This window comes from Myxocyprinus asiaticus, chromosome 27, assembly GCF_019703515.2.
Source record: "Myxocyprinus asiaticus isolate MX2 ecotype Aquarium Trade chromosome 27, UBuf_Myxa_2, whole genome shotgun sequence".
NCBI classification, from domain to species: Eukaryota; Metazoa; Chordata; class Actinopteri; order Cypriniformes; family Catostomidae; genus Myxocyprinus; species Myxocyprinus asiaticus.
Genome location: NC_059370.1, coordinates 35,820,405 through 35,846,881, shown reverse-complemented (window position 1 = coordinate 35,846,881; position 26,477 = coordinate 35,820,405). Strand labels below are relative to the sequence as shown.

General features: G+C 42.4%; 1 protein-coding gene across 1 annotated transcript in view; it reads left to right on the top strand.

The window, feature by feature from the left end:
- The window catches only part of LOC127418363 (GDNF family receptor alpha-4-like), a 78,497-nt gene extending 73,631 nt beyond the window's left edge, over positions 1–4,866 (top strand). Inside the window, exons 6-8 of the mRNA XM_051658970.1 lie at positions 1,284–1,414; positions 3,941–4,104; positions 4,495–4,866. Of these exons, the coding sequence (XP_051514930.1) occupies positions 1,284–1,414; positions 3,941–4,104; positions 4,495–4,632 (433 nt within the window). The 3' untranslated portion in view covers positions 4,633–4,866. The remainder of the gene's footprint in view (positions 1–1,283; positions 1,415–3,940; positions 4,105–4,494) is intronic.
- The last annotated feature ends 21,611 nt before the right edge of the window (positions 4,867–26,477 follow it).

The following is a 26,477-nucleotide window of genomic DNA, read 5'->3' as shown; positions in this document are numbered from 1 at the left end:
TTTGGTGCAATTAAAGGAGTCTGAGTTTGGTTCTTGTAGAAGGGACCCTTTCAAAAAGAGGAAGTGTTTTAGAATGTTGCATTATGCTTGTTCAAATATACTGAGAAAACATACTTTCCTCTAAATATTTTTTCTAACAACATTTTATTTGTCAACATAACACCAGAGATTTTAAAATAAAACTTGGAAAGAAACAACACAGGCTACAAAAATATCTTTTGGGGTTTTATTCTGACTGCTGTCCCATAAAAAGAACAGCTGTCGATGGGGCCGTATTGAAAAAGCGAATAAAAAAATATCAAAATATAAACTGTGAAGAACAATGTACCAAGTGAGAATAAAAATAATTCGCTGAATTTCAGCACAATGAAAAATCTGTTCAAAAATGAAAAATGAAAAATCAGAAAAATCATCATGTTCAGATCAAAAGAAAAATTAGCTTAACCATATGCTTCAACACATACTTAATACATGCTGATATCACTCACAGCATTTTATGCATTTAAGTACTTGCTTAAATCACTCAAAGCAGCTTATGCATTTAACACATGCTTAAATCACTCAAAGCATTTTATGCATTTTTAACCAGGCTTTAAGGACATGTATAACAGTTTAAAGCAATCAAATTCTCATTACACGTATTCACTTAATTGGAAAACACTCTGGGCTATAAATCATTAAATAAGACATGATTAATTCTAAATTTACATTCCTAGTCCTTAAATGTATGCCAAACGTGGTCAAACTCCACACATGCAATTCAAATGCATCCTTCAAAAATGATCCATAACAAACACTCAATATTAACATACAACTCGTCTGAACACATATTTAATGCAATTTAAAAGCATTTAAAGTTTTGTGTAAAATGTGATATTTACCCAAAGAATTATCAACCGATGAACAAAACTGGGAGCTCTCTTGCACAGCGTTTGTTTTCACGTCTCTAGAGTATTGGAAAGCGGGTGTTGCAAAAATCTTAAAGGGGCATTTCCAATTTATGACTAGAGTTAAATTATTATATTATATTATATTATATTATATTATATTATATTATATTATATTATATTATATTAAACACTTCCATCGCATAAAAAGTATTTTTAAAAAGTCACCATCAAGGGTTCTTGAGGTTTAAAAAATCTTTTATATGTTTGTAATATTTGGATTAAAGGAAATTTCTATGCAATATTTCTTTCTTATATAGTATACTGTATTGATGATTGTGTTGTGGGAAATCACAAATGTTTATGCTCACACAGGCCTTTTGATATTGCAGGCAGCCCAATTACCCCAAACTATGTGGATAACTCCACATCCAACGTGGCTCCCTGGTGCTCATGTTCTGCCAGTGGCAATCTGAAAGATCAGTGTACAGAGTTTCTGGACTATTTCACAGACAACATCTGCCTCAGTGAGTGAATGCTGCTCCCGTACATCATCTGTATAAGCTGTCATTTCTGTGTTATGAGCATCTGACTGGTGAAAGAACCACTGTGTGTGCAGAGGAGAGGAAAATAAATTTCTAGTTTACGTTAGTTAGGTTATGTTTGGTTATGACTGAACATAGTCAATGCGAAAACTGATATTTCTCATAGTCAAATGCAATACTATGTAAATGCTATGCTAATGCTAAAAACTAGAGAAAATTCTGCTTAAATAACAGCAACACATCACCTTGATACTGAACATATTTCATTAATACCTGCATGTTTGGATGGATATTTACATTTACATAGCTTGCTCGCTGTGAGCAAAGGCCATTTTTACATGACCATGTTCATTGTCACATTCAGTGCAAATGAAGGCCATTGCAGTTGGTAAGGTGGGAAAATGTATTCAAAGGGTGGAGACATTTTCTTATCAGGAGACTCTGGTATGAATGTAATTGTATTCAACTGCCCATAAAGCCTTCTTTAATGAGGTAGAAACTTGTATTAAAGTTGAATGTCCTTCACAGTAGCACATTACAGTGCGTGTCTAGTGTGCTCTTGCTATTAGTCATACTTGCTACTTTCTTATGTCAGATCAAGCCAGCACACCCCTTCCAAACAGAAATCCAAACCGTCAGTTCGAAAATTTAAAAAATCACCTCATCTGTCTCTCATGGCTTGTGTCTTGAATTTCCATTTGAGTAGAAGCAGGGCACTGTTTTTGAAAAGCATTTTAAAAATATCACATTTTCAAATGATCTGTCTGTGGTTTGAGTGGGGATCTTTTAAATCAGATTAAAGTCTCAATAGCGGGGTTTTATATGTGTAGAATGTACAACTATTGTATATGTAGAAATATGAGCTATAGTTATTTTTTTCTCTCTCTCTCTCTCTCTCTCTCTCTCTCTCTCTCTCTCTCTTTCTTTCTTAAAAAAATTATATCTCAATTAAATTCACTCAGATTATGCCAATAGCTGGGTATCCATGCACATGTTTTTATGGGCATTTTGGGATATTGCATAAAAACTGCTGGATGGAAACACCATGATGCAAATAAAATCTCCAAAAATAAGCATTAAAAACGTATACGGTTGCTTGAGGTGGATACATGTTTTACTCAGTTAGAAGAAATGCGCATAAACTATGATGGAAACACGAATAAACTCCTGTTGAATGTATTAGGAATACAAGATGCACACCAAAAAAGTCATGTGACTGAATAATTCTTTCATAACTGGACTAACCAGCAAACCAACCATTGCATCTGAAATGTTGCTCTGGTCATCCTGAAATAACGGTGTCCTGAAAAATCCAAAGTCTGCAAAGAGTTTCCAGAACAAATAAGTCAAAAAATATCTTATAGATCTGCATGGAAAATTCTTAAGGATGGATGAACGCACACACGTAGCACTCTTAGAACTGTGTGACCTGTTGTTGCTCCAAGACATGAGACACGTTCTTTACAGTGTTTTGTCTGTGTGCTCTACACCGCGAGTATTTTGTGAATAAAAGGGTCACAGTGGCTACAATGTATCTAGAAGTCCCGATTTTGATCTTTTGAAAACATGGAATTGAAATGGAGCATTTCTTTTTTTTTCTTTTTTTTTTTTTGCAATATTATTTGCATTTTTTAAATTCACAAATTAGATTAAAACAGCTACTGATTCTGAACACAATTTTAGGCTCACAGATGTAAAGTTCTTCAAAGCTGATTTGACATGATTAACATGCTTTTCCTTCTGTATCTGGTCCAGCCTGCCCATTTAAAAAAAAAATAAAAAAAACTTAAGAAACTCAGGCACAATTTATATTTGTTACAAAACTAATTTCGAACATTTGAGCACAAGTGTTTCGATGAAAATGTTTTTAAGTTCAGGTCCCTTTACATTTGTTGTGTTTTGAATGTGGTCCTCTTGAAGTTCAATTAAGTTCTAGGCCAATATTCATTAAAGACTTTAGCAAGTTTAAAGAGTTCTCTAGAGTGCAAAGCATATAGTTGTTCCACTTTATTTCAGAAGCCTCAAGCATACATGAATCCCTTGAGTAATATCCAGCCCCCTCTCGGCCACACATCTCCATCCCTTTCCCTGAGTTTCTGAAGGTCCTTATGTATTATATATCATGATTCATCAATAAGGTCAATATTCTACTGAGTCCTGTTCAAACAGAGATCTCTTACTTCAAGTAACTCCTCAGACAGCCGAGTGGCCTCTTGGAGTGAGGAATGGGAGCGGATGAGACTGATGTTTGGTCAAGCCACTCATCTGTGAGTTAATGAGAGGATGTGGAGAGGCAGGTGCAGCCACGTGGCCTGAGTGGAATACTGAGTGCTCGGAGTCTCTATTCACATCCAGCAAATAGAAACCGCCAAACTGCTCTCACAGACCAGAATTCAAATAAGCATCTGATAACAGAACCAGTGGCGAATGGAAATCATGTCTGTTTCTTTAGCCGAGTCAGAATGTCTTCACTCAGAGCTGTTGGCCTCTTGTCTGTTACATGAATAGGAAACGCGCTCCAGACATTTGGGAATGAAATGGACTTCATGCCCACTCCCACCCAACCGGCACGGCTAAATCCTGTGACGGACAGAGGGGCATGGCGGACAACTCCTGTGTTTGTCACCATGGATACTGAACAGAACGTTCTCAGCCCAGCCAAACCCACACAGGTGAGATTTAGAGATGGGGAAATGTTTGGTTTTTATTGTAGTGAGGCCTCAAAAGGACAGACCTCTTATGATAAGTTGTCGATTTCTCTAGAATGTATTTCTCTGTTTGCTGTCACACAAAGCAAACAAAATTATATCAGCTACAGTAAGATTCAAAGATATGGTAACAAGCATGGTAAAAAACTATAGTAATACCATTGTATTTTTTGTGTGTGTATTTATAATAGCAATAAGGTGCAATAGACAATAATTTGTATCATGGCAACAGCAATATGATAAAAAATTACCAATGTTCAAGGGCAGTTCGATGTATTTAGAGTTTTGAATTTCTATTTGTATTTTAGCAATATTAATTAAAATCTAGTTTGATTACGTTTTTTTGTTCCTCAGGACTTAAAGGTGAGGCTTTGGTCCGACTCCACTGCGTCCTTTGACACACACCAAAATTCAGCTCATGTTTTTGCTGCGGTATCTCTGCTTGTCAGCATTTGTGTGTTTCTAAACTTCTTACTCAGCTGCGATCAGTAAGTGGATCAAAGGACGTTTGGGACATCTATTCTGACAGGCCCATGATTTTGGACCAACTGCAACATTTCTTCAGCTCCAGAGCTGGAGAAACCGGCCATAATGGCCTCATTTCTCTGACATTGAAGTCATCGTGTTATCTCTGTTTTTGTGGAATTGCCTGTGAAACCTACGGAAGGGAATTTGCAAATCACTTTTGTAGAAATGAATGTGGTTAGTCGAACACAAAGGCCAGTGGAAAGCATACCTGTACATATGTACATAGCATCACACAGAGTCAGTATGAAACTGTGCTGTTCATGAAGAGTTTCAGTGTAAAATCATATATATATATATATATATATATATATATATATATATATATATATATATATATATATTGGGCTGGTTTGGGAGGGGGAAGGATTTCAAAGAACTGAATCCTCTGAGTTTCTAAAGTCCAAATTACCTGCTAGCACTCTGAAATGAATTTCTGATGAAATCTGGAAAGGAGAGAGGGGAAGCTCTTTCTTTCTTTTATAGTTCCTCATGCATCCATTCAACCATTTAGACATCCCCTTCAGCAAAACAGGGATTTAATATCATTCTGTTCAACTTGACTGAGGATAAGACACAGGCTATTTCTGATCAATAATGGAGTGGGATATGCCTTTTGGTGGAAGTAAACAATATTGTTCCCAAAGCTCATAGCAACAGTCCAAATGCAGAATGTTTTACCGGGACATAAGCTATCCCTGTTTCACCTGACCACACTTCAGAGATTGATTCAAGACTCAACAATTGTCTTAATGCATCACAGCACTTGTGTCCCAGAACAGTGAGTCTTATTCACCAACCTTGCAAACATATGTATTCGTGCGTAAAACCTATGTAAAGCATTTTCAACAGTGAAGTTTAAAGCACATTATGCATATTACTAGCTGTGGACACGTGCCCACAAATTTCGAATAATCCAGATTCATCAACATAAGAACGAGGGTAAGAGCAAATTTATGTGCGTTCTCACCTGTTGTAACCTGTTTGGTGGAAATTGTTGTGTTTTCTGCACACATACGTGAGAACATGCTATAAAAGTATTCATGAATGAGACCCAGTGTCTTTATGTCTTATATGGCATCTTTATTAGGCTATCAAAGCAAAATTGGTTATGATTATGAATCTGAGGGCAGGTTGCATAAGATATGGGGTAATATCTTTGCTGAAAAGACCATCATTGTTGATCACCAGCTTTTGTTGTGTTTTGGGTGCTGGTCCCCTAGCATGGGATGCTGGTGTATTAGGCTTTTAAACTAATTAACCAGCTTCATTTGAAAGACCAGTCTCGTCAACCAGTGTCACCAGCTACGTTTTGCTGGTAAAAAGCATGCCTATTCTGGTCCACCATCTAGACCAGCACCAAACCTGCACTAGCCACCATAAACCAGTCTAGACCAGCATGGGAATTGCATGCTGATTACACTAATATTTTTTAGTAGGGATATGGGGTAAGATGGGCATTTTGGGTATGCAGCGGTCCAGCATCAGCCCCTGATAAGAAAGTCTTTGATATTTCTAAAGGAAAGCTGTGAATCTCATTATGGAACATTCTTTGAGGCATCATATGTCACTAATAAAAAATGCTGGTTCATATAAAGCCTGTTTCTGTACCTTTGTGACTCGAAAATGTAAATTTAACTAACTGGCACAAAAATGTGGAAAAGTTAGTCAGGTGAAACTCCACTGGGTATGTGTCAAAAACATGCTTGGGGCCAAATGTGTGGTGAAACGATTCTTTGCCTGACAGAGAGATTGTTTATGGTCAGGTAAATCAAGTGAACTTTGGCAAGGGGATTATTTGTATCTCAAGAAAGAAAGAACATTTCATCAAAGCCTGAGCATGCTAAATCAATTTATTCTGCATAGATAATATAGACATTGCATGTTAAAATTAGTTTTTTTCCTCATCAATAGCAGCATACAGCTTTTTGCACTTTTCTAGTCATATAAGGAATCCATAATGAGGAAAACAAGTGTTTTTCTCCAGATATTACAGGGATAGTTCATGCAAAAATTGAAATTCCCTCATCTTTTACTCACCCTCATGCCATCCCAGATGTGTATGACTTCCTTTCTTCTGCAGAACACAAATTATGATTTTTAGAAGAATATTTCAGCTCTATAGGTCCTCAAAAGTAAGTGAATGTGTTCCAAAAGTTTGACGCTCCAAAAAGCACATAAAGGCAGCACAGAAGTAATCCATAATACTCTAGTTTTTTAATCCATATCTTCAGAAGTGATATGATAGGTGTGGGTGGGAAATGGATCAATATTTAAGTATTTTTTTATATAAATTTTTCTCCTTGCCCAGTAGGGGGTGAAATGCATTAAGAATGTGAATCACCAAAAACACAAAAAGATGAATGTGAAAGTTAAAGTTATTGACTGAGCAGGGAGGAGAATTTATAGTAAAAAAGGACATAAATATTGATCTGTTTCTCACCCACACCTATCATATCACTTCTGAAGACATTTATTTAACCACTGGAGTCTTATGGATTACTTTTATGCTGACTTATGTGATTTTTGGAGCTTCAAAATTTTGGCACCCATTCACTTGCATTGTATGGACCAAAAGAGCTGCGATATTCTTGTAAAAATCGTAATTTGTGTTCTGCAGTAGAAAGAAAGTCATACACATCTGAGATGGCAAAAGGGTGAGTAAATGATGAGATAATTTTGAGGTGAACTATTCCTTTAAAATTTCAAGATGTCTTTAGTTTTGATTTAAATATAAAGGAAAAAAAAATATGTAATGTTTTGAAGAGGATTCTGATTAAAATAACTCACTTTGAAGATCAGTCAGCTACTATCATCATGGTTTGTTACTCAGTTACTCGGGATATTAAGAAAACTGCAGCTCGTTTTGGCCTCATTCCATGTTATGAGGCAGCTTTGCCATACCAGTCCTTTTCAGCAATATTTATTGATTAGGTCTCAGACACAAATATGGATTTCTTTAATCAAAAAAGGCGCATATCCATATTTTTTTTTCATCTATTTTTCCAGTTCATTAGAAGTCTTAACTTTTTAAATACAGAAAGGAATCTTTTATTAATATTTATGTTTTTGGCCAAAAAAATAAGTACATTTTCAGAGAAAAGCAAGCAAAACACCACAGTCTAAATACTTGGTAACATTAACCCTTGCATGGCGTAATTTCACATGTGTTGAAAACTCACATGCACCCCACAAAATGTATACTCATAATTTATACTCATTCTGCATCTGAACATGTCTGTGCTATACTGAATGTACACTAAAGGAACTACAGTATTTTGGTTCCTTGTGATTTAGAGCAGAGCACACCACACTCTATTTTGTTTGCTTTATCTGACATTTGAAAACAGGCTGCAACGCCACAACAACTGCATCGCAAATTAGGCTGGTTGCAAAATATTTACACTAAACCCAGATAATCACAGTGCAAGGGAAAAAATCAGTTAAATCTATTTGCCGAGCCTTGTTAAATGGGGTTCGTTTAAAAAAAGAGCCAGAGGGCCCATCCCAAAAGGGCGCAGTGCTATAATACAGCCAAGCAACTCTCCCGCACACATCCTTCCATTTTCAACCCCAGGCCGTTCATTGATCTGTCTGAGTGTAGACCCACACCATCATGCAATGATTCATCTCAATATGCCACCGACATCTTTATCAAAAGTAACTGTTGGGTACATTTATCTGAATTCACACTGAAATGAAGTATTTAAGAAGGTTTCAGAAGAGCACTAGGTGTAAGTACCCAGGTCAGAACAGCACAATAACATACTACTTGAACTATTTCTGCTGTATATAGTGTATACTTTGGACAGTATGCAAATATGTTGTGTGATTTATTTTTACACAATATTGAATTAAAATACAAAATAACTGTATTTCCAAAATGTTAATTGGATGACACTCAAGTGCAACATGAAGTCATGTGACAACAATGTAGCATACTACAGATTAAAATGTTTATTGTGGATTAATGCCTGCTGTTCATGCCAACTTACTATTTTCAAAATAATAGGCAGTTTACACTATATTTAAACTTCATTCAATAAAGTTTAACTTAATATGTGTGAGATTAATGCATGTTTGCATATACTGTATGCAGCACAGTTTTACCCTTTCTGCTTTGCTTTAAATAGAAATAGGCTCAGTAGAGACACAGGGTGACAGGTTATACGGCTGACATTTATTCTCTTACATATCGTGTAAATCCATGTACCCTTTATCGTTAAATTCCATATATTACTTCACAGGGTGAAATATGGGTACTTATGTAGTGTGGCTGCATCTGTTAAGTTAATCTCACAGAGAGAATGCCAAAATATGTGGGGTTTCAAAATGAATGGTTTACAAAGCTCAAAGGTGTCCAATCCTCTGACATCTCTTGTGTAAATTATGGTCTGTAGCCATTCCATGGTATTTACGATTTCATCATGGTTATCACAGAAGACTATAATGTGTCACCACACACAACAGCGATCAGTTTCAAGAGCTGCGATCAGGTCCCTTTTGATGTATCCATGACTTGATTTTAATTAACTTTCAAGATGGTTCCTACAGTATTTAGATCCAGACTGATCTCACAGTGAAATCAGAAACAGTAGGTTGACTTTTTTGGGGGGGTGGGTGGTGGCTAAAATCAGTCTGTGCTTACCTAAATGTGAAACACTGCCCCCAGTGACCAAAGCGGTAAGTGTTGTTAGGCGTAAGAGCACATGTGAGCTCAATTTTCCACAGAGGGGCGCCAAAAGTGAGTTGTTTTCAGCTGTGCAGGCTGTAATACAGTGAAGAGGAAACTGTACTCCCCAACTCAAACCCCAAACCTAAACATCAGTGGAGTAATACATTTAATGTTAGAGGGAAAAATTAAACCTCCAAACTGCGCTTGTCACTGATTATGCGAACATGATTACTTTCTGGACTGATCACAGGATCTGAATGCAGGCCTCTCACGTTGCTGTCGCAACACACTTCCGGTTGCTCCACAGGGGAAGTTTAACACACAGGAGCCGATGCAAAAATTTTGAATAGGAGATGCTGATTGTCAGTGAGTCGTCATAATGTTGCCAATCCTAGGGTACCGGTGTCATGATAAATTGTGTCCTCCTAGTGTCCCCAGGGGGTAACCACTCAGGACACAATGGTTTTTCCATCATAATTGCTGGTGGTCATATAAGATTCTAAGGTGTGTAAATATGTAAAATATTTTGTAATATTGTGGTTTAGTAATTCTGTAGAATATGGAAGCTAACTGAAATACACACAGAACAAGACATTTTTAATTTCACGACCAATAGCTGTGGTTATATACTATTACGAGTAACAAGTTATTTAGAAGTCATTAAATGTCATAATTACAAAGTTATAGTGACATACATCATAAAAGGACTTTGTAGGATTTTTACTCAGGCAGTGAATATAGTACTCATTAAAGTCCTATGAGCCAATGGAATCGCTAAGACGTCAGATGCAGACTCTATTTTACGGGCGGACACAATTCATCACGACACCGGAACTGACGGAAACAACATGCCAACTTCACATGCGTTCATGGTGTAGAGCCTAACGTATCCTGTAATAGCCTGGAAAATGTAGTAATCACTGAACTAAAATGGAGCTGGATAGTACAAACTTAAAACTGAAGTGTGTAAATTTTTTCTATATTAAAATAACAAAACAACATTTCCCATCATTCTTTATGGATGCACAAAAAGGTTAATATACATAGATTAATCATTACTTACACACATAAAACACATCCTCTGCTCTTCTTTTTGTTGCATTAACACACACAAAAAAAAAAAAACTTTGCAGGCCACGTCCACACTAATAGATTTCCATTTAAAAATGCATTATTTTCGCTGTTTACGTTGCTCATCCACACTAGAATGGAAAATGGAGACTTTGGAAACTCTCTCCAAAATTTTCAAACTCAGACAGATTAGTGTGGCCTTAGATAGTAAGTGAAAAAAGAGAGAAACAATATAAGGCCATATCCATGCTGATCCATCTTCATTTGAAAACTTGTTGAAAATATTTTCAGTTTCCTAAGTCATCATTTTCCAAAGTATGTAATAGAGAATGTTTTTGAAAGGAGGAAAACGCTGTTCTAGTGTGAATGAGAGGCATAAATGTAGCAAAATCAATGCGTTTTCAAATGAAAAGATATTAGTGTGGATGTGGCCTAAGATTTTCCAATGAGTCCATTTTTTTATTTTTTTATTTTTTATTTTTTTATTGAAATCACTTTGGACGACTTCCAAACTCATAAATAGGAAGGTATTCCAGGAGGACTTGAAGGCGGCAGCATTATTATGTGTTTGTAAGTCACGTGGCTTTACGTTTGACATTTCATTTTGATTGTGATGGAAAAACCAGACGCTGCCATAAGCATTTGGAGAGATTGTTCTGATAGATGATAAACATATCACAATATTCATAACTTGTCTAAAAATGTCAGCTCTGTTCTTAACACACAAATGTCCTGTTCTTTTAAAAATCTAGAACTTCAATCCTTACACTGCTGCATTTTACACTATCAAAACCCCCCTTAACTTGGCAATGCCATGTTTCCTGCAGCATCCTCATTTTTTCTAAAGTTCACCCCAAACTAATTATAAATCCCACACAATCAATAAAAACAATCGAGTAGCCTGCTGCCAGGGTTCTGGGGCTGGTTGCATAAAACTGTTTAAGACTAGTCTTACAACTTTGTTGTCTAAAATTTTGCTCTTGAATTTTAGAGTTAGTTGCATAAAAGCTTAGATCGGACTAATTTAAGACCAAAATGTAAGACAGAATGCCCCTAGGCTAACTTTTGTTTACATTCCATGTTGCCATGGACAATAATTGTCAGCTGAGCCAGTGGGGGATTCAGTTGAGCACTAAAGGGGCTTGAATTGAGACTTTGTAGAAGACTATGACTTCTACAATGGTAACACAATTCCTTAAGTTTTATTTGTATTATATGGGTTAAAATCACTAAATGTGTTCATTAAAATCGATTTTGAAGGATTACATTCTTCTAATTGGCAAATAATTTCAGCAAAGGTGTTGACCTCCCATGTCGGCCATTTTTTTTAAGCTGTTCAGTGCCTTACTTTTCCCATAATGCAATGTGAATTAGACTGTCTAAAGACAAATGTGAGCTTGTTTTATGCAATAGGCTTTCTCTGGTGTCTTCAGCTAGTCAGGCTAATTGTCAGATGAAGTCTTAAGTTAATGGCTATGTTTATGCAACCGGCCCCTGAAACATTTTGCCATAACAACAGCATCCTGAAAATCTGTTTGTCTTACAAGAATGTTTTGTCTGTCTTTTTCCCAGTGGTGCTTTTGCATTCAGTGAAGGAACTCACATACACAATTTCTACTATTTCCAAAGCCCGCTTCATTCGAAGAAGGAATTATGATCGATTTTCTTCTCATTGCTGTAAACATTATGACATAGCAGAGAGCATAGTCATGCTGTAAATCAAAAAGTTCTAGCTCTAAAGCTCAACTGGCTACACCAATTAGGCTAACTGGCCACCCTTGTATCTTTTAAGTATTTATGAAATCACCTGGTTTTTATGTAATTTTTAGAGTTGCTGATTGAAACCCCAAAAAATTCTCAAATACAGATATATGGATTGCTGTTTTCAGATACAGCTGGCTTAAAAAAAGACAAAAAAACATGTGCAATTACACTCCACGTTAATGTTAATGGATCTTTAAAAGGGCTCTGAGCACATTCTGAGTTTGACTTCTCATGTTATGAGACCACATCTGGGTTTTCAGACTTTTATATTTCACCAGCCCAGCAGTGTATCAGTGCTATTGGACACAGCAAGGCTTATGAATATTACCAGACTGAAACAAACCTTTGAACCAAATACTCTATATTATGTATAATTTCTTATATATTTCAAGTGTATAAGCAAAAGCAAAGTTTTTTGGTGTATGTGTGCACTCTAATGCCTGTGATTGGAGATCTTTGTACAAATTTCCACGCTGCAGAACTCTAAAAAGTAAAATATATTAGCTGGATTGTTGGACTGGGCCTGTCCTACTTTGTCTAGAAGTCCTCTTGGGAGCCATGTCTTGCTACTCGGGAGCCCTTCCACCTGAGACCTCAGACACGTCTAGGGCCTACGTCCTTCTGCCAATCCACTGGAAAAGAAAAACACAGTGACCCCATTTAACACTATTTCAAATCTGCAGAAGAAAACAAGGAAAACAACCTCTGAGTGTCAGTGTGTTTACTCCATGGTCCTTAAACTTACTGAAAAAAAAAAAGACAAAAATAGTCTTGATCTATAGATAATATTATTTTTTTTAAGACACCATGAAACCAAAACATCCTGGTTATTTGCATAACCTCCATTCCCTGATGGAGGGAACGAGACGTTGTGTCGATGTAGTGACACAAGAGGTCACTCTTGGGAGCCCGAAACACCTCTTTGATAAAAACACGTCTTTGATAAAAGGCCAATGAAAATTGGCGAGTGGTATTTGCATACCACTCCCCCGGACATACGGGTATAAAAGGAGCTGGTATGCAACCACTCATTCAGGTTTTGTGCTGAGGAGCCGAGACAAGGTCCTGGCCATTTCAGCGGGTAGTTCAGCGTTGTGGCAGGAGGGACACAACGTCTCGTTCCCTCCATCAGGGAACGGAGGTTACGCAAGTAACCAGGACGTTCCCTATCTGTCACTCACTCAACGTTGTGTTGATGTAGTGACACTAGGGGTCCCTATACGAAACGCCACACTGTCTGAACTGTGTTACATGAACTGGCAGTGTGTGATGGGCAGACCACTGTGTGCCTCGTAGCCAGCGCACCAGGCCGACACGTAACCTCCCCCAACACTGTTATGAGTGTCGAATGGCCTTTCGGGGACAAGTCGACTGCCCAAAAGATAGAGACAGGCTAGCCCAGTCGTGGCCTCTTATCCTCTTTTTTTTCCTCTCCCCCCAAAAAAAGGAATTAACCGACTGGGGCCACCAGGTCTACATCGGTGGGGTGTCCCTCCCAAGGGGAAGACACCATGGAGACCACACCCTGCCCGGGGGGGCGGGGTATTTGAGTGGAAATACATCACATGGTCTTGCTGAACTTTGTCAGAAGTATGTCATGTGGAGAAGTCCCATGGTAGGTCTTACCCTACAGGGGAGGAGTTTCTACAAGCATGGTGTCTCTGGGGGGCCTCTGCCCAAGGAAGATGCAGTTTACCAACAGGGAAACATATTAGCGGAAGATATACGTCGCATGGGGTTACCTATGGGGAACCACCACATGCGGAGCACCTACCCCAGTACAGGGCTTAGTTAGCACATGTACTGAGCTGGCAGCGAGTTTCTCCGCCAACTCATCTGCCACAGGGCTCGGAGGAAATCATCCAGGGAAATCATTTGTGAACACTACTGGGAGTCAACAGCGCATGTCTTCAGCTCAGGGGAGGTGAAAGGCTCTATGCACATCAGCGATACACCCGGCCAGCTGTCCCGGACTTACCTGCTTGTGCCTGCCACTACACGGGACGAAACTGGTTCCACCCGGAGATTGTAGAACCTCGCAAAGGTGTTGGGTGTTTCCCAGCCTGCTGCTCAGCAAATGTCTTTTAGAGAGGCGCCACTGGTCAAGGTCCAGGAGGCCGCTACACCCCTGGTAAAATGGGCTTGTAGCCCTGCCGGGGGCGGCACGTCCTGGGCATGATATGCCATTGTTATGGCGTCAATGAGCCAGTGGGCTATCCTCTGCTTGGAGACAGCGCTTCCTTTCCGCTGTCCACCAAAGCAGACAAAGAGCTGCTCAGAGACTCTAAAGCTCTGTGTGCAATCCAAATAGATGCGTAAAGCGTGCACCGTACACAGCAACATCAGGGCTGGGTCTGCCTCCTCCTGGGGCAGAGCTTGCAGGTTCACCACCTGGTCCCTAAAAGAGGTTGTGGGAACCTTGGGCACATAGCCCGGTCGGGGTCTCAAGATCACGTGAGAGTAGTCCAGACCGAACTCCAGGCATGTTTCGCTGACAGAGAACGCTTGCAGGTCTCCTACCCTCTTGATGGAAGTGAGCGCAGTCAGGAGGGCAGTCTTCAAAGAGAGTGCCTTAAGCTCAGCTGACTGCAGGGGCTCAAAGGGGGCTCTACGTTGACCCTGAAGAACTACAGAGAGGTCCCATGAGGGAACAAGGCGCGGTCTGAAGGGATTCAACCTCCTGGCACCTCTCAGGAACCTGATGATCAGGTCGTGCTTCCCTAAGGACTTACAGTCCACTGTGTCATAGTGTGCCGCTATAGTGGCTACATACACCTTCAAGGTGGAAGGGGATAGCTGACCTTCCAACCTCTCCTGCAGGAAGGAAAGCACCAATCCGACTGTGCATCACTGGGTGTCTTCGCGTCAGGAAGAACACCACTTAGCAAACAGACGGCACTTCAAGGCATACAGGCGCCTCTTAGAGGGGGCCCTAGCCTGAGTGATCATGTTTACCACTGCGGGTGGTAGGCCACTTAAGTCTTCCACGTCCTGTCCAGGGTCCAGACATGGAGATTCCAGAGGTCTGGTCGCGGGTGCCAGATGGTGCCCCGTCCCTGAAAAAGAACGTCCTTCCTCAGGGGAATTCGCCAAGGGAGGCTGTCGCGAGGAGCGTTAGGTCCGATAACCATGTCTGGGTGGGTCAGTAGGGTGCTACAAGGACGACATGCTCCTCGTCCTCCCTGACCTTGCACAGGGTCTGTGCAAGTAGGCTCACTGGGGGACACGCATATTTGCGAAGTCCAGGGGGCCAGCTGTGTGCCAGCGCATCTATACCGAGAGGTGCCTCGGTCAGGGCATACCAGAGCGGGCAGTGGTAGGATTCTTGGGAAGTGAACAGGTCTACCTGTGCCTGCCCGAATCGACCTCAAATGAGCTGGACCACCTGAGGGTGGAGTCTCAACTCTCCCCTGAGGTTAATCTGCCGTGACAGCGCGTCCACTGCAGTGTTGAGATCGCCCGGGATGTGAGTGGCTCACAGTGACTTGAGGTGCTGCTGACTCCAGAGGAGGAGACGGCGGGTGAGTTGTGACATACAACGGGAGCGTAGACCGCCTTGACGGTTGATATATCAAATCAAATCCAAATCAAATCAAGTCACTTTTATTGTCACACAACCATATACACAAGTGCAATGGTGTGTGAAATTCTTGGGAGCAGTTCCGAGCAACATAGCATTCGTGACAGTGATGAGACATATACCAATTTACAATAAACATCAGATTAACACAACACAATTTAAAGTCTAATATACACCTAATTACACACAACACAATATACAAATAATAACATAAACTGTACAGTATACAATACACACAATATAGATACATATTATTCATTAAAAAAAGTATATGTAGTATATATAGAATGTATAGTAGGTTGTATTGTACTGTATTGACATTCAGGCTGTCGGTTGATAGTAAGTTGTTAAGAGAGAATATACTATAATAATAATATAATTTGTGACAGTCCGGTGTGAGATATAAGAGTAAGAGTAATAAAGTGTAGTGCTGATGTATTTTGATCGTGGGAGATCAAGAGTTCATAAGTCTGATTGCTTGGGGGAAGAAGCTATCACGAAAGACGGCTGGTACAGGTCCTGATGCTGCGATACCACCTGCCTGATGGTAGCAGTGAGAACAGCCCATGGCTCGGGTGGCTGGAGTCTCTGATGATCCTCCGAGCTTTCTTCACACACCGCCTGGTATATATGTCCTGGAGGGAGGGAAGCTCACCTCCGTTGATGTGTCTGGCAGTTCGCACCACCCTTTGCAGTGCTTTGTGGTTGTGGGTGGTGCTATTGCCATACCAGGCGGAGATGCAGCCAGTCAGGATGCTCTCTACTGTGCAGATGTAGAACCATGTGAGGATGTGGCGGTTCATTCCAAACTTCCTCAGCCGTCTCAGGAAGAAGAGGTGCTGATGAGCCTTCTTCACAACGACTTCAGTGTGGATGGACCATGTGAGTTCCTCAGTGATGTGGACACCCAGGAACTTGAAGCTGCTGACTCTCTCCACTGGTGCTCCATTGATGGTGATGGGACTGTGTTCTCTGTCTTTTCTTCTGAAGTCCACCACAAGCTCCTTTGTCTTACTGACGTTGAGGGAGAGGTTGTGCTCCTGACACCAGTGTGTCAGAGTGTGCATCTCCTCTCTGTAGGCTGTTTCATCATTGTCAGTGATCAGACCTACCACCGTCATGTCATCAGCAAACTTAATGATGGCATTGGAGCTATGTGTTGCCACACAGTCATGTGTGTACAAGGAATACAAGAGTGGGCTGAGAACACAGCCCTGTGGGGCTCCAGTGTTGAGGGTCAGTGATGAGGAGATGTTGCTGCCTATTCTAACCACCTGGCATCTGCTTGACAGGAAGTCCAGGCACAGTGAGCTGTTTAAGCCCAGAGTCCAGAGTTTCTCATCAAGCTTGGAGGGCACTATGGTGTTGAATGCTGAGCTGTAGTCTACAAATTCTCACGTAAGAGTTCTTTTTTTCCAGGTGGGAGAGAGCAGTGTGTATTGTAGATGCAATGGCATCATCAGTGGAGTGGTTGTTGCGGTAAGCAAAATGCAATGGGTCTAGAGAGAGAGGCAGCACAGAGCAGATGTAATCTCTGATTAGTCTCTCAAAGCATTTGCTGATGATGGGGTCAGAGCAACAGGACGCCAGTTATTTAAGCAAGTGATTTTGGATTGCTTTGGTACAGGCACAATGGTGGACGTTTTAAAGCATGTGGGGACTACAGACAAAGAGAGGGAAAGGTTGAAAATGTCCGTAAAAACACCAGCCAGTTGGTTTGCGCATGCTCTGATGACGTGGCCCGGAATGCCATCTGGACCCACGGCTTTGTGGATATTCACCCGTCGGAAGGATCGGGTTACATCCGCTACAGAGACGGAGAGTGAATTAACCTCTGTAGCTTCGGCCGTGAGAGCTCTCTCCACGAGGGCAGTGTTATTTCCCTCAAAACGAGCATAAAAAGTGTTTAGCTCATCTGGGAGAGATGTAGCAGTGTTCATGGTGGAGTTGTATTCCCTTTAAAGTCCGTGATGATGTTAATTCCCTGCCACATGCTTCTAGAGTTGGTGGTGTTAAACTGTCCTTCAATCTTGTTCCTGTACTGACATTTTGCTGTTCTGATAGTCTGCATAACTGGCTTGTTTATGCTCCTCCGCATTCCCGGAATTAAAAGCGGAGGTCCACACATTAAGTGCCGCGCGAACATCACTATTAATCCATGGCTTCTGGTTCGGATAGATCCGCATTGTTCTGGTCGGAACGACGTCCTCTACGCACTTTCTGATGAAACACATTACGCTACCAGCGTAAAACTCGATGTCGAACTGCTGGGCAAAGTCCTCGACGGTGTCGCCGAATAGGCCAACCTGGGAAATGGGGGCAGCAAGGAACCGTGCCTTGTCGGCCTTTCCCATCTTGACCAGGTTGAGCCAAAGGTGGACATCGGCCACCCGAGAGACTGCGCCGTGACCTTTGTCGCCCGGAAAGCGAGGTCGGTTGCTGAGCGCAGCTCCTGCATCAATCCCGGGGTGGAACTACCCTCGTGCAGTTCCTTTAGCGCCTTGGCTTGGTGGACTTGCAGGAGAGCCATGGCGTGCAGGGTGGAGGCGGCTTGTCTAGCGGCACTGTAGGCTTTGGCCGTCAGGGACGACGTAAGCCTACAGGCCTTGGACGGGAGCTTTGGGCGCCCACGCCATGTGGCGGCGCTCTGCAGGCATAGGAGGCACTGGGGGAATCGCCGAATAGCCCCTGGCCGCCCCACCATCGAGGGTAGTGAGGGCGGGAGAGCTGAAAGATCGGGACCGGGCAGTAAAAGGTGCCTCCCACGACCTTGTCAGCTCCTCGTGCACTTCCGGGAAGAAAGGAACTGGGGCGGGGCGTGGCTGTGAGCGGTGAGCCCACGAGTCCAGGAACCAATCATCGAGCCGCGAGGGTTCAGGGGAGAGTGGAGGGTTCCACTCTAGCCCGACGCTCGCAGCTGCCCGGGAAAACATGTCCGATGTTTCCACGTCAGCCTGTGACTAGGTGACCGTACCCAAGGGGGGGAGCCTAGCTGAGGCTTCCGCGTCCAACTGGATGAGCCCGCTCTCCGATGCTGTGCTCGAGAGCTCATCACCTTCGCGGGCTCCGAACAAGAGGTCGAACTCGCCGTGAGACGAGCTGGCGGACTCATCTGGAGTCGAGCTTGCTGGGGAATGGGAGGTCCGTGGGGGGATAACCGGCAGAGGTGGTCACATTGGGGTCCCCAAATCGCCCCCAGTGCTAGCCGTGCTGGCCTCATACCCGTAGGTAGAAAGACCGAGGTGGGGAGCCGCTGGGGTGGCTTGCTTTCTTACGAAGGCAAGCCACGACTGCAACGTTGCCATGGTCATGTTCTCGCAATGAGTACATGATCCATCCACGAACGCTGTCTCCACGTGGGTCACGCCCAGACACGAAAGACAGCGATCGTGACCATCAGAAGGCGAGAGATAACGACCGCAACCAGGAATAACACACAAACGGAAAGGCATCTTTAAAAAGATGCGTCTTTAAAAAGACGTTCCGTGTGTGCCACTCTTTTAGAGAAATATACTCTTTTATTTCTGCCGAAGTGCCCAGGGGCGTTCTCTGCAGTAGTGCAGAGGAGGGAGAAGCCGCTGAAATGCACCGTCAGATCCAGTAGAGGTGAATGAACAGTCAGCTCAGTGAAAATCGACCGTTCGGCTCCGAAGAGAAAATCTGAATGAGTGGTTGCATACCAGCTCCTTTTATACCCGTATGTCTGGTATTTATTGGCCTTTTATCAAAGACCAGAGGTGTTTCGGGCTCCCAAGAGTGACCCCTAGTGTCACTACATCGACACAACGTCGAGTGAGTGACCGATAGGGAACTGGTATTTGTGGCCTCTTTAAAATGCTTTCTTGAATAAGAAGGTACACTACCCCAAATTATTAGTATCACCTGCCTCCAATGAGCAATAGTAAGTTGCTTTCATAAACATCAACTGGTTGTAAATGAAGTGGTTGGGATTTATTCATTTTGAAAACATCTTAATTGCTATCATCCATGGTACAAGCTGTGCAAGCATGCTTTTGATGGGCTGTGAACAGGGTTGGGGAGTAATGGAATACATGTAACGGGATTACGTATTTAAAATACAAAATATAAGTAACTGTATTCCACTACAGTTATAATTGAAATAATTGGTAGTTATAATACAGTTACATTAAAAATGTATTTTGATTACTGAAGAGATTACTTTGCATTTTATTGTCATTTATTTCATTTAATATTTAGTCCTTTCAGATGTAAAACATTTATACATATTAAATGATGCGATCCAAAGTGCATTTGAACAGCGGTGAAACACTTTCATATATCTGTTGTATAAACAGATAAATAAGTTTGAAGTAAGTTTGGAGCAGAAGAAATAAAAATAAACCTTGTGTAAATTGTCAGCTTTACGCTAAGCTAAAATGCAATTTCTAGCCATTTTACATGCACAAGTTACCAGGCACAATCATATTTTTTTATCAAGAAAATTCACGTTGGATCATAATTACTTCTTTTCTAGTAAGACCTTTGATATTAGGGCAAAAATCTTATTCTTGATAATAATGTTTGTATTGTTTTCCTGTAAAAATGTCTAAAAATCCTTAAAACAAATTCAATTTGATTTATCTTGTTTTAGAAACAACACTGCATAAGATATTTAGGTTTTTCAGAAAATTTATTTTTAACATGTGTATTTCTTCTTACTGTACTGGCAGAGTTTTTATAGTCAAAACAAGTGAAAAAATCTACCAGTGCTGAAGAAGTAATCCAAAGTATTTAGAATATGTTACTGACCTTGAGTAATCTAACAGAATACGTTACAAATGACATTTTACAGCATGCATTCTGTAATCTGTTGTGGAATACATTTCAAAAGTAACCCTCCCAACCCTGGCTGTGAAGTACAGTAGCAACATGATCGCACAGGAAATCGATTATGTTGCTACCAAAGTACAAATAAACCGACATAGACCCAATTCTGCATTGTGTCTGTTAGTTACCTTGGAGATCCAGGTTCTCGTCTTGCTTTAAAATGTCTGGGTTATGTACATAACCTCGGTTCCCTGAGATGAAGGGAACGAGACAATGCATTCTGCTAAGGCATATGTGGAGTGTCCTTCTACACAACCTAGTTGAAACCTCTCTAAAATAACACCAATATTCTAATATTGGCTATGGTGTTTGAGCCCCGCTCTTTTAGGCGCGAAGCTGTCCACTATAAAAGCAGGTGCGCAAACACCATTCCTCAGAATTTTCTGTCTGAGGGACAAAGAGCGCATCGCTCGCACCTCAAAGAACTCTGAGTCTTGTAGTGCAGCCAGCATTCGCAATGTCTCGTTCCCTTCGACTCAGGGAACCGAGGTTACGTACGTAACCGAGATGTTCCCTTATGACTCAGTACACTTGATATTGCGTTCTGCTAACACATATGGGGAACAGAATCCCATCATGCCGCACTACATGACATAACCTTCCAGAGAGGAAACATGATGCCGCAGTCCCGCGGGACAACGACCGACATGAGTATGCCGTAAGTAAGTGACCCTCATATTGGGCCAGGAGGAGAGCACTCAGAATGGATATACTGTATGAACTATAGTCATATAGTATTAATTAACCCCTTCACAAACCCAGTCAGGAAGGAAGTTTATTTATAATGAAAGTGCTTGTAACTTTATGGTAAATGCAGGCATACTTAAAGGGAGGGGCACAGGTAAATGTTTGGCAAACGAAATAACAAGCGCTCTATATAGAGAGGACTTGTGAAGAGAGAGACATTACGTCTAGGTTGTAAAACCTTGCGAATGTATTTTGAGAAGACCATCTTGCTGCAAAACATATGTCTTGTAAATACACACCGTTCGTCCATGCCCATGAAGAGGCCATGCCTCTAGTTGAGTGTGCTATAACACCAATTGGGCAATTCACACCCTGTGACTCATAAGCCAGAGCGATCGCATCAAAGAGCTGGTCAGACAGTCTGAATTGATGGGTGCACTCCATGTATGTGTGTAGCGCTCACACAGGGCATAACAAGTGTAAGGAGCGTTCCTCATCCGAATTAAATGAAGGAGGGAAAAAGGCTTGAAGGTGAACCACCTGCACTCAGAAGGGCCTGGTTAGAACCTTAGGCACATCCTTTCCTGGGTTTGACAGTGGCTTTGAAAGACCAAACTCCAGACATGAATTGTCGACTGACAGTGCTTGCAAATCATTGACCCATTTTACTGAGGCCAAAGCCAGCAGAAATGCGGTCTTAAGCGAAATCACACACAATTCAGCATAGTCCAGAGGCTTGAAGGGAGGCCCCGCGAGTGCTTTTAGGAACAAAGTTAGGTCCCAAGTCGGGACTGTAGCCGTGCAAGGGGGATTTACCTGCCCCACCCCCTAGGAATTATAATTGAATCATGTTTTCCTATAGAGGTGCCGGTTTCAAGTGCGTGATACGCAGATATAATCGCCACATAAACTTTGAGCATATACGGAGTGAGCCCTGTGTCCGATCACTTTTAAGAAATGTACGAATTTCAGTTATGGGGCAGTTCACTGGGTCTTTGCCATGTGAAAAAACACCAATTAGTGAACACATTACATTTCAGTGCGTAAAGGCATCTCATGGACGGTGCTCTAGCCAGTAATATGTAATATGCTGTGCTCTATTCAAAGGCCAAATGTATGGGCTTTGCAGCTCTGACTGGGGATGCCAAACTGTGCCTTGTGTTTGAGAGAGAAGATCTTTCTTCAGCTGTATATCCCATGGAGGCCCGTCCAGTATTTCTACCATCTCCAGACACCAGGACTGATTGGGCGCAATTAACAGAAATGTTTCCATGTCCAATCAGACTTTGCTGATGACAGAATGAAGGAGGCACACTGGGGGAAATGCATACTTGCATTTCACCGGCCATAAGTGGGCCAGCGTGTCATGGCGACATATATACACCGGTACTGTTGTGTTTTCCGAACTAATCAGAAAGTGGTGATTTACAATATTGGAATGAAAAGCTCTCAAAGCTAGAAAGACAGCCAGTAGCTTTAGGCTGTTGACATGTACTAGCTGTTTCACACCTGTCCAGGTGTCAAAAGTCAGGCGTCCACTATAACCTGTGTTGGAATGCATTTGTGGTCAGCACTTTCCTTCTGAAAACTTGACCAGCATAACACCCTGTTGGTAGGAGGCTGGCGCTGTCCATGGTGCTAGAGCAGCCAGACAGCGGCGAGTCACCGCGATGCACATGAAAATGAAATGACTTCAGTGGTAATGTGTGATGAGTAGGAGGGTGTGGCTGGGCCGTAACGATGGACGCCCGGTGCTGAATCAGCCCAATCAGCCGGGAGTGCTCCGTTTTGGCATAAAATGTCTAATAGCCTGTGATTGTTCCTGAGTCGTGATATAGCGCTCCGCAAATCTATCCACAGAGCCTCTGAAAAGGCCGGCTTGATACGCCGGAGCATCAAATAGAGCAGCTTTCCCCACCTCATGCATTTCCGTGAGGGTCAGCCAGATGTGACGATCCAAAAACACTGTTTTGCTCATTGACATGTCAATGGCCTGTGCAGTGACTTTTGTGGCTCACACTGTCTGTAGCGGTGCGGAGCTCTTTGAACGTCTCTGGATCGTAGCCTTGCTCATTCATTTGTTTGTGGAGCTTAGCTTGGAAAACTTGGAGCACCGTCATCGCATGGAGTGCTGAACCAAATTGGCTCGCTGCTGAGTATGCTCTTCTAGCCAGTGCGGATATTAGTTGACACAGCTTAGAAAGATGAACGGGGCGTGAGTTCCACGCCCTGCTACTCACCGGGCAGAAATGTGTCGCTACCGCCTCTTTCAGGGGGGTAGTTGAGCATAACTTTCGTCTTCCCTGTCGTCCACTTTATTGAGAAGAGTGGAATCGCTGTGCGAGTGAGCTGAATAGGGCACGCGGCAGGATTTTGTCAGTTCATTATGAACATCCGGGAAGAGCAGGGCAGATCTGCGGAATGCGTTCGCTTGATGGCGTCCAGACTGCATGAACCATTCATCAAGGCGAGATTTCTCCAGGCTTCTCTGGAGATTACTCGAGACCGAGCTCTTCGACCGCCCCTGAAAGGACACGAAGCATCTACTTTTCAGTAGCGCGTGCATGCTCCTCGCCCTCACTGGGGGAAGGGGTGGCAGTGTCATCCACTGTCCACTCGCCAGATACAGCGAGAGACATAACATCATCATCCCCAGTGTCAGAACTGTCGAACGTGATGAGGCAGCGTGCTTCTACAGAGGGCTGAAGCTCGTCACAGACATACTGTATCGGCATAGACACAGTACATGGAGATTGAGGGGCTTGTGGGCCGTGTGCCGGCACGAGGTCCACCTCAAATTCATCCTGCTCGACCTCGCAGCCCCGCCGTGCCTCCTCATGTGATCCCTCGGGTGTCACAGAAGAGGCGGGTGTGAGGGCGTGTGAAGCTGAACAGTCCCTCAGAACGAGTGGTGCTCCTCTCGGACATTTCATTCAGAAACTGGAGCTCACACATGCTCATACATTGAAAAACACTTTCCGCTTTGGCCAATGGGAGCAGTGGTGCGAATTTCGATAAGCACAGGCCGAGTTTAGCTTAAGAATTCAGTTAAATTAGCTTTACAGTAAGTTAGGAGGTCATATTGGAATGATGAGGTCAATTGGAGTCATGCTGGAATGATCATATTTATGAGTTGAGCATACATGAACACCTCTGCAAAAACGTAATTATCAGGAGGATAGCTGTACAGTATGTGTAAACCTCACTCCCCACTTAAGAGGCGCACTAGCGATTGACACAAGAGGCTGTAGCCTTTAGCCTCCTCGTTAGTGCCTCCCATGCCTGCTGACATCGGTTCAAATCCCCCTTCAAGAGCGGGTCAAGCAGGACTGGTTTCAGTTGTGCCGTGACCTAGATGTGAGTGAGGTTTGGGGGTGAGTGTTACGGGAGCCAGCTGGTATGTGATAGCTGTGTAGTATATGTAAACCTCATTCCCCTGGCCTCAAGAGGCACCCTAGAGACTGACACTAGAGGCTGTAGCATTTAGCCTCTTCGTTAGCACGCCCGACTCCCATGCCGGCTGACACCGGTTCGAATCCCGCTCGGAGCAGGTCAAGCAGGACCGGTTACACAAGCACTGGTCCCACACCAGTTTCTGGTTTTAAAAGGAAATTAGAAAAACTCAATGCAGTGACTATTTAATGGAGTCAACTACATCAGCATAGTACGATAATGAGGACAGCAACTTCTATGCATACTTGTTTAATAAAGAAGTAACATTTCTGTTGATGTAGGAGGTATATTGGCTAGTAGCAATTTTGTTTGCACAAGATGGTCTTTGAAATTAAATACTTCAACACTGCATCTTTACTGCACTTGGGAACAATATCTATCAGCTTGCTATTGTGCCATATATGCTGGCTGTTTCTTTTCACAATGGTTTGCTGCAAATGCAGTATTCTCACTGAAGTAGATGCATTCTCTCTGCTTGACGAACCCTCTCCTCCTTATCATTAACTAAATACAGTAGTTATAGTCCCTCTGGAAAATTCCTCTTTCAGATCTTTTTTGTCCTGTATTGCTCAATAAAACCATACCTGAGTGACAGCATAGAAGGCATTCACATAACCGCAGACGGAGTGATTGTGCCATTACTTATTGTGCCGCAATATCTGTTTGTTTGGGTTTAGTAAGCCCAAGGTCAGATGTGCCGTTGTTCTCAATAACTGCCAAAATGAGGTAACACGGGTCAATACATGGACCAAATAGAAACAGAAGGTGGACAAAGAATATTTCAGCTCCCAAAGGCAGAGAATGCGCAGATGGTTTTTGCTCACCTTTGAGGGAAGCACTTTGTTTCATGATTGTGTTAAGTGCCTCTCTCTCCTATTATATAACTGCTAATTGGAATGCACTCTGGTACCGACTTGAACAGACAAACAGGGCTGAGAGATGTCAACAGCACTCGTGATAACAGAAAAAAGGGTGCAGGAAGCACCTGACTGAGAGTCAAAATGAGCAAAACTATTCAGATCGCTCACAGAAAATTAATGCTCTCGTCTTAAGGTGTGTCAGCCAGTTTGGTTTGTTTTTTCTGCATACAGATGAAACTCTGGTGTCTAAATAGATTTTGGCTTCTGTTTCACTCTTTAATATTTACTTTTTTGTTGTAACTCTTTTCCATACCTTTTTCACTGTACTTATCGCCATTGCAGACTCTAGGCACGATCACGATTTCAAGCTCGATTACACTCTCTAGTGCTTGACGCATTCATAGAGCGCTAGATGGTGCTAGGAGGTGCAATCGAGCTTGAAATCATGATCGCCAAGGACAGGAGTGTCCAATGTCCGGCCCATGGGCCATCTGTGGCCCTCCAACTGCTCTGATGCGGCCCAAGAGATATTTTAGAAATAGAACAGAATTAGGCCCGCTATGGAGAAATTATATGAAATTCATATTCTGGACACTGGATGTCACTATCACGTACAGCCACTATTCACAGTGCATCGTCTCCACCAGTGGGTTCTCACTGGCAGAGTTCAACAGGAGTTTGGAATACTCCTTATTTCCAATGATGAAATGCCACGCAGAAAGAATGATGCATTTATTAATGGATTGGCATCAGGGGGCCTGGGTAGCTCAGCGAGCACTGACGCTGACTACCACCCCTGGAGTTGCGAGTTCGAATCCAGGGCGTGCTGAGTGACTCCAGCCAGGTCTTCTAAGCAACGAAATTGGCCCGGTTG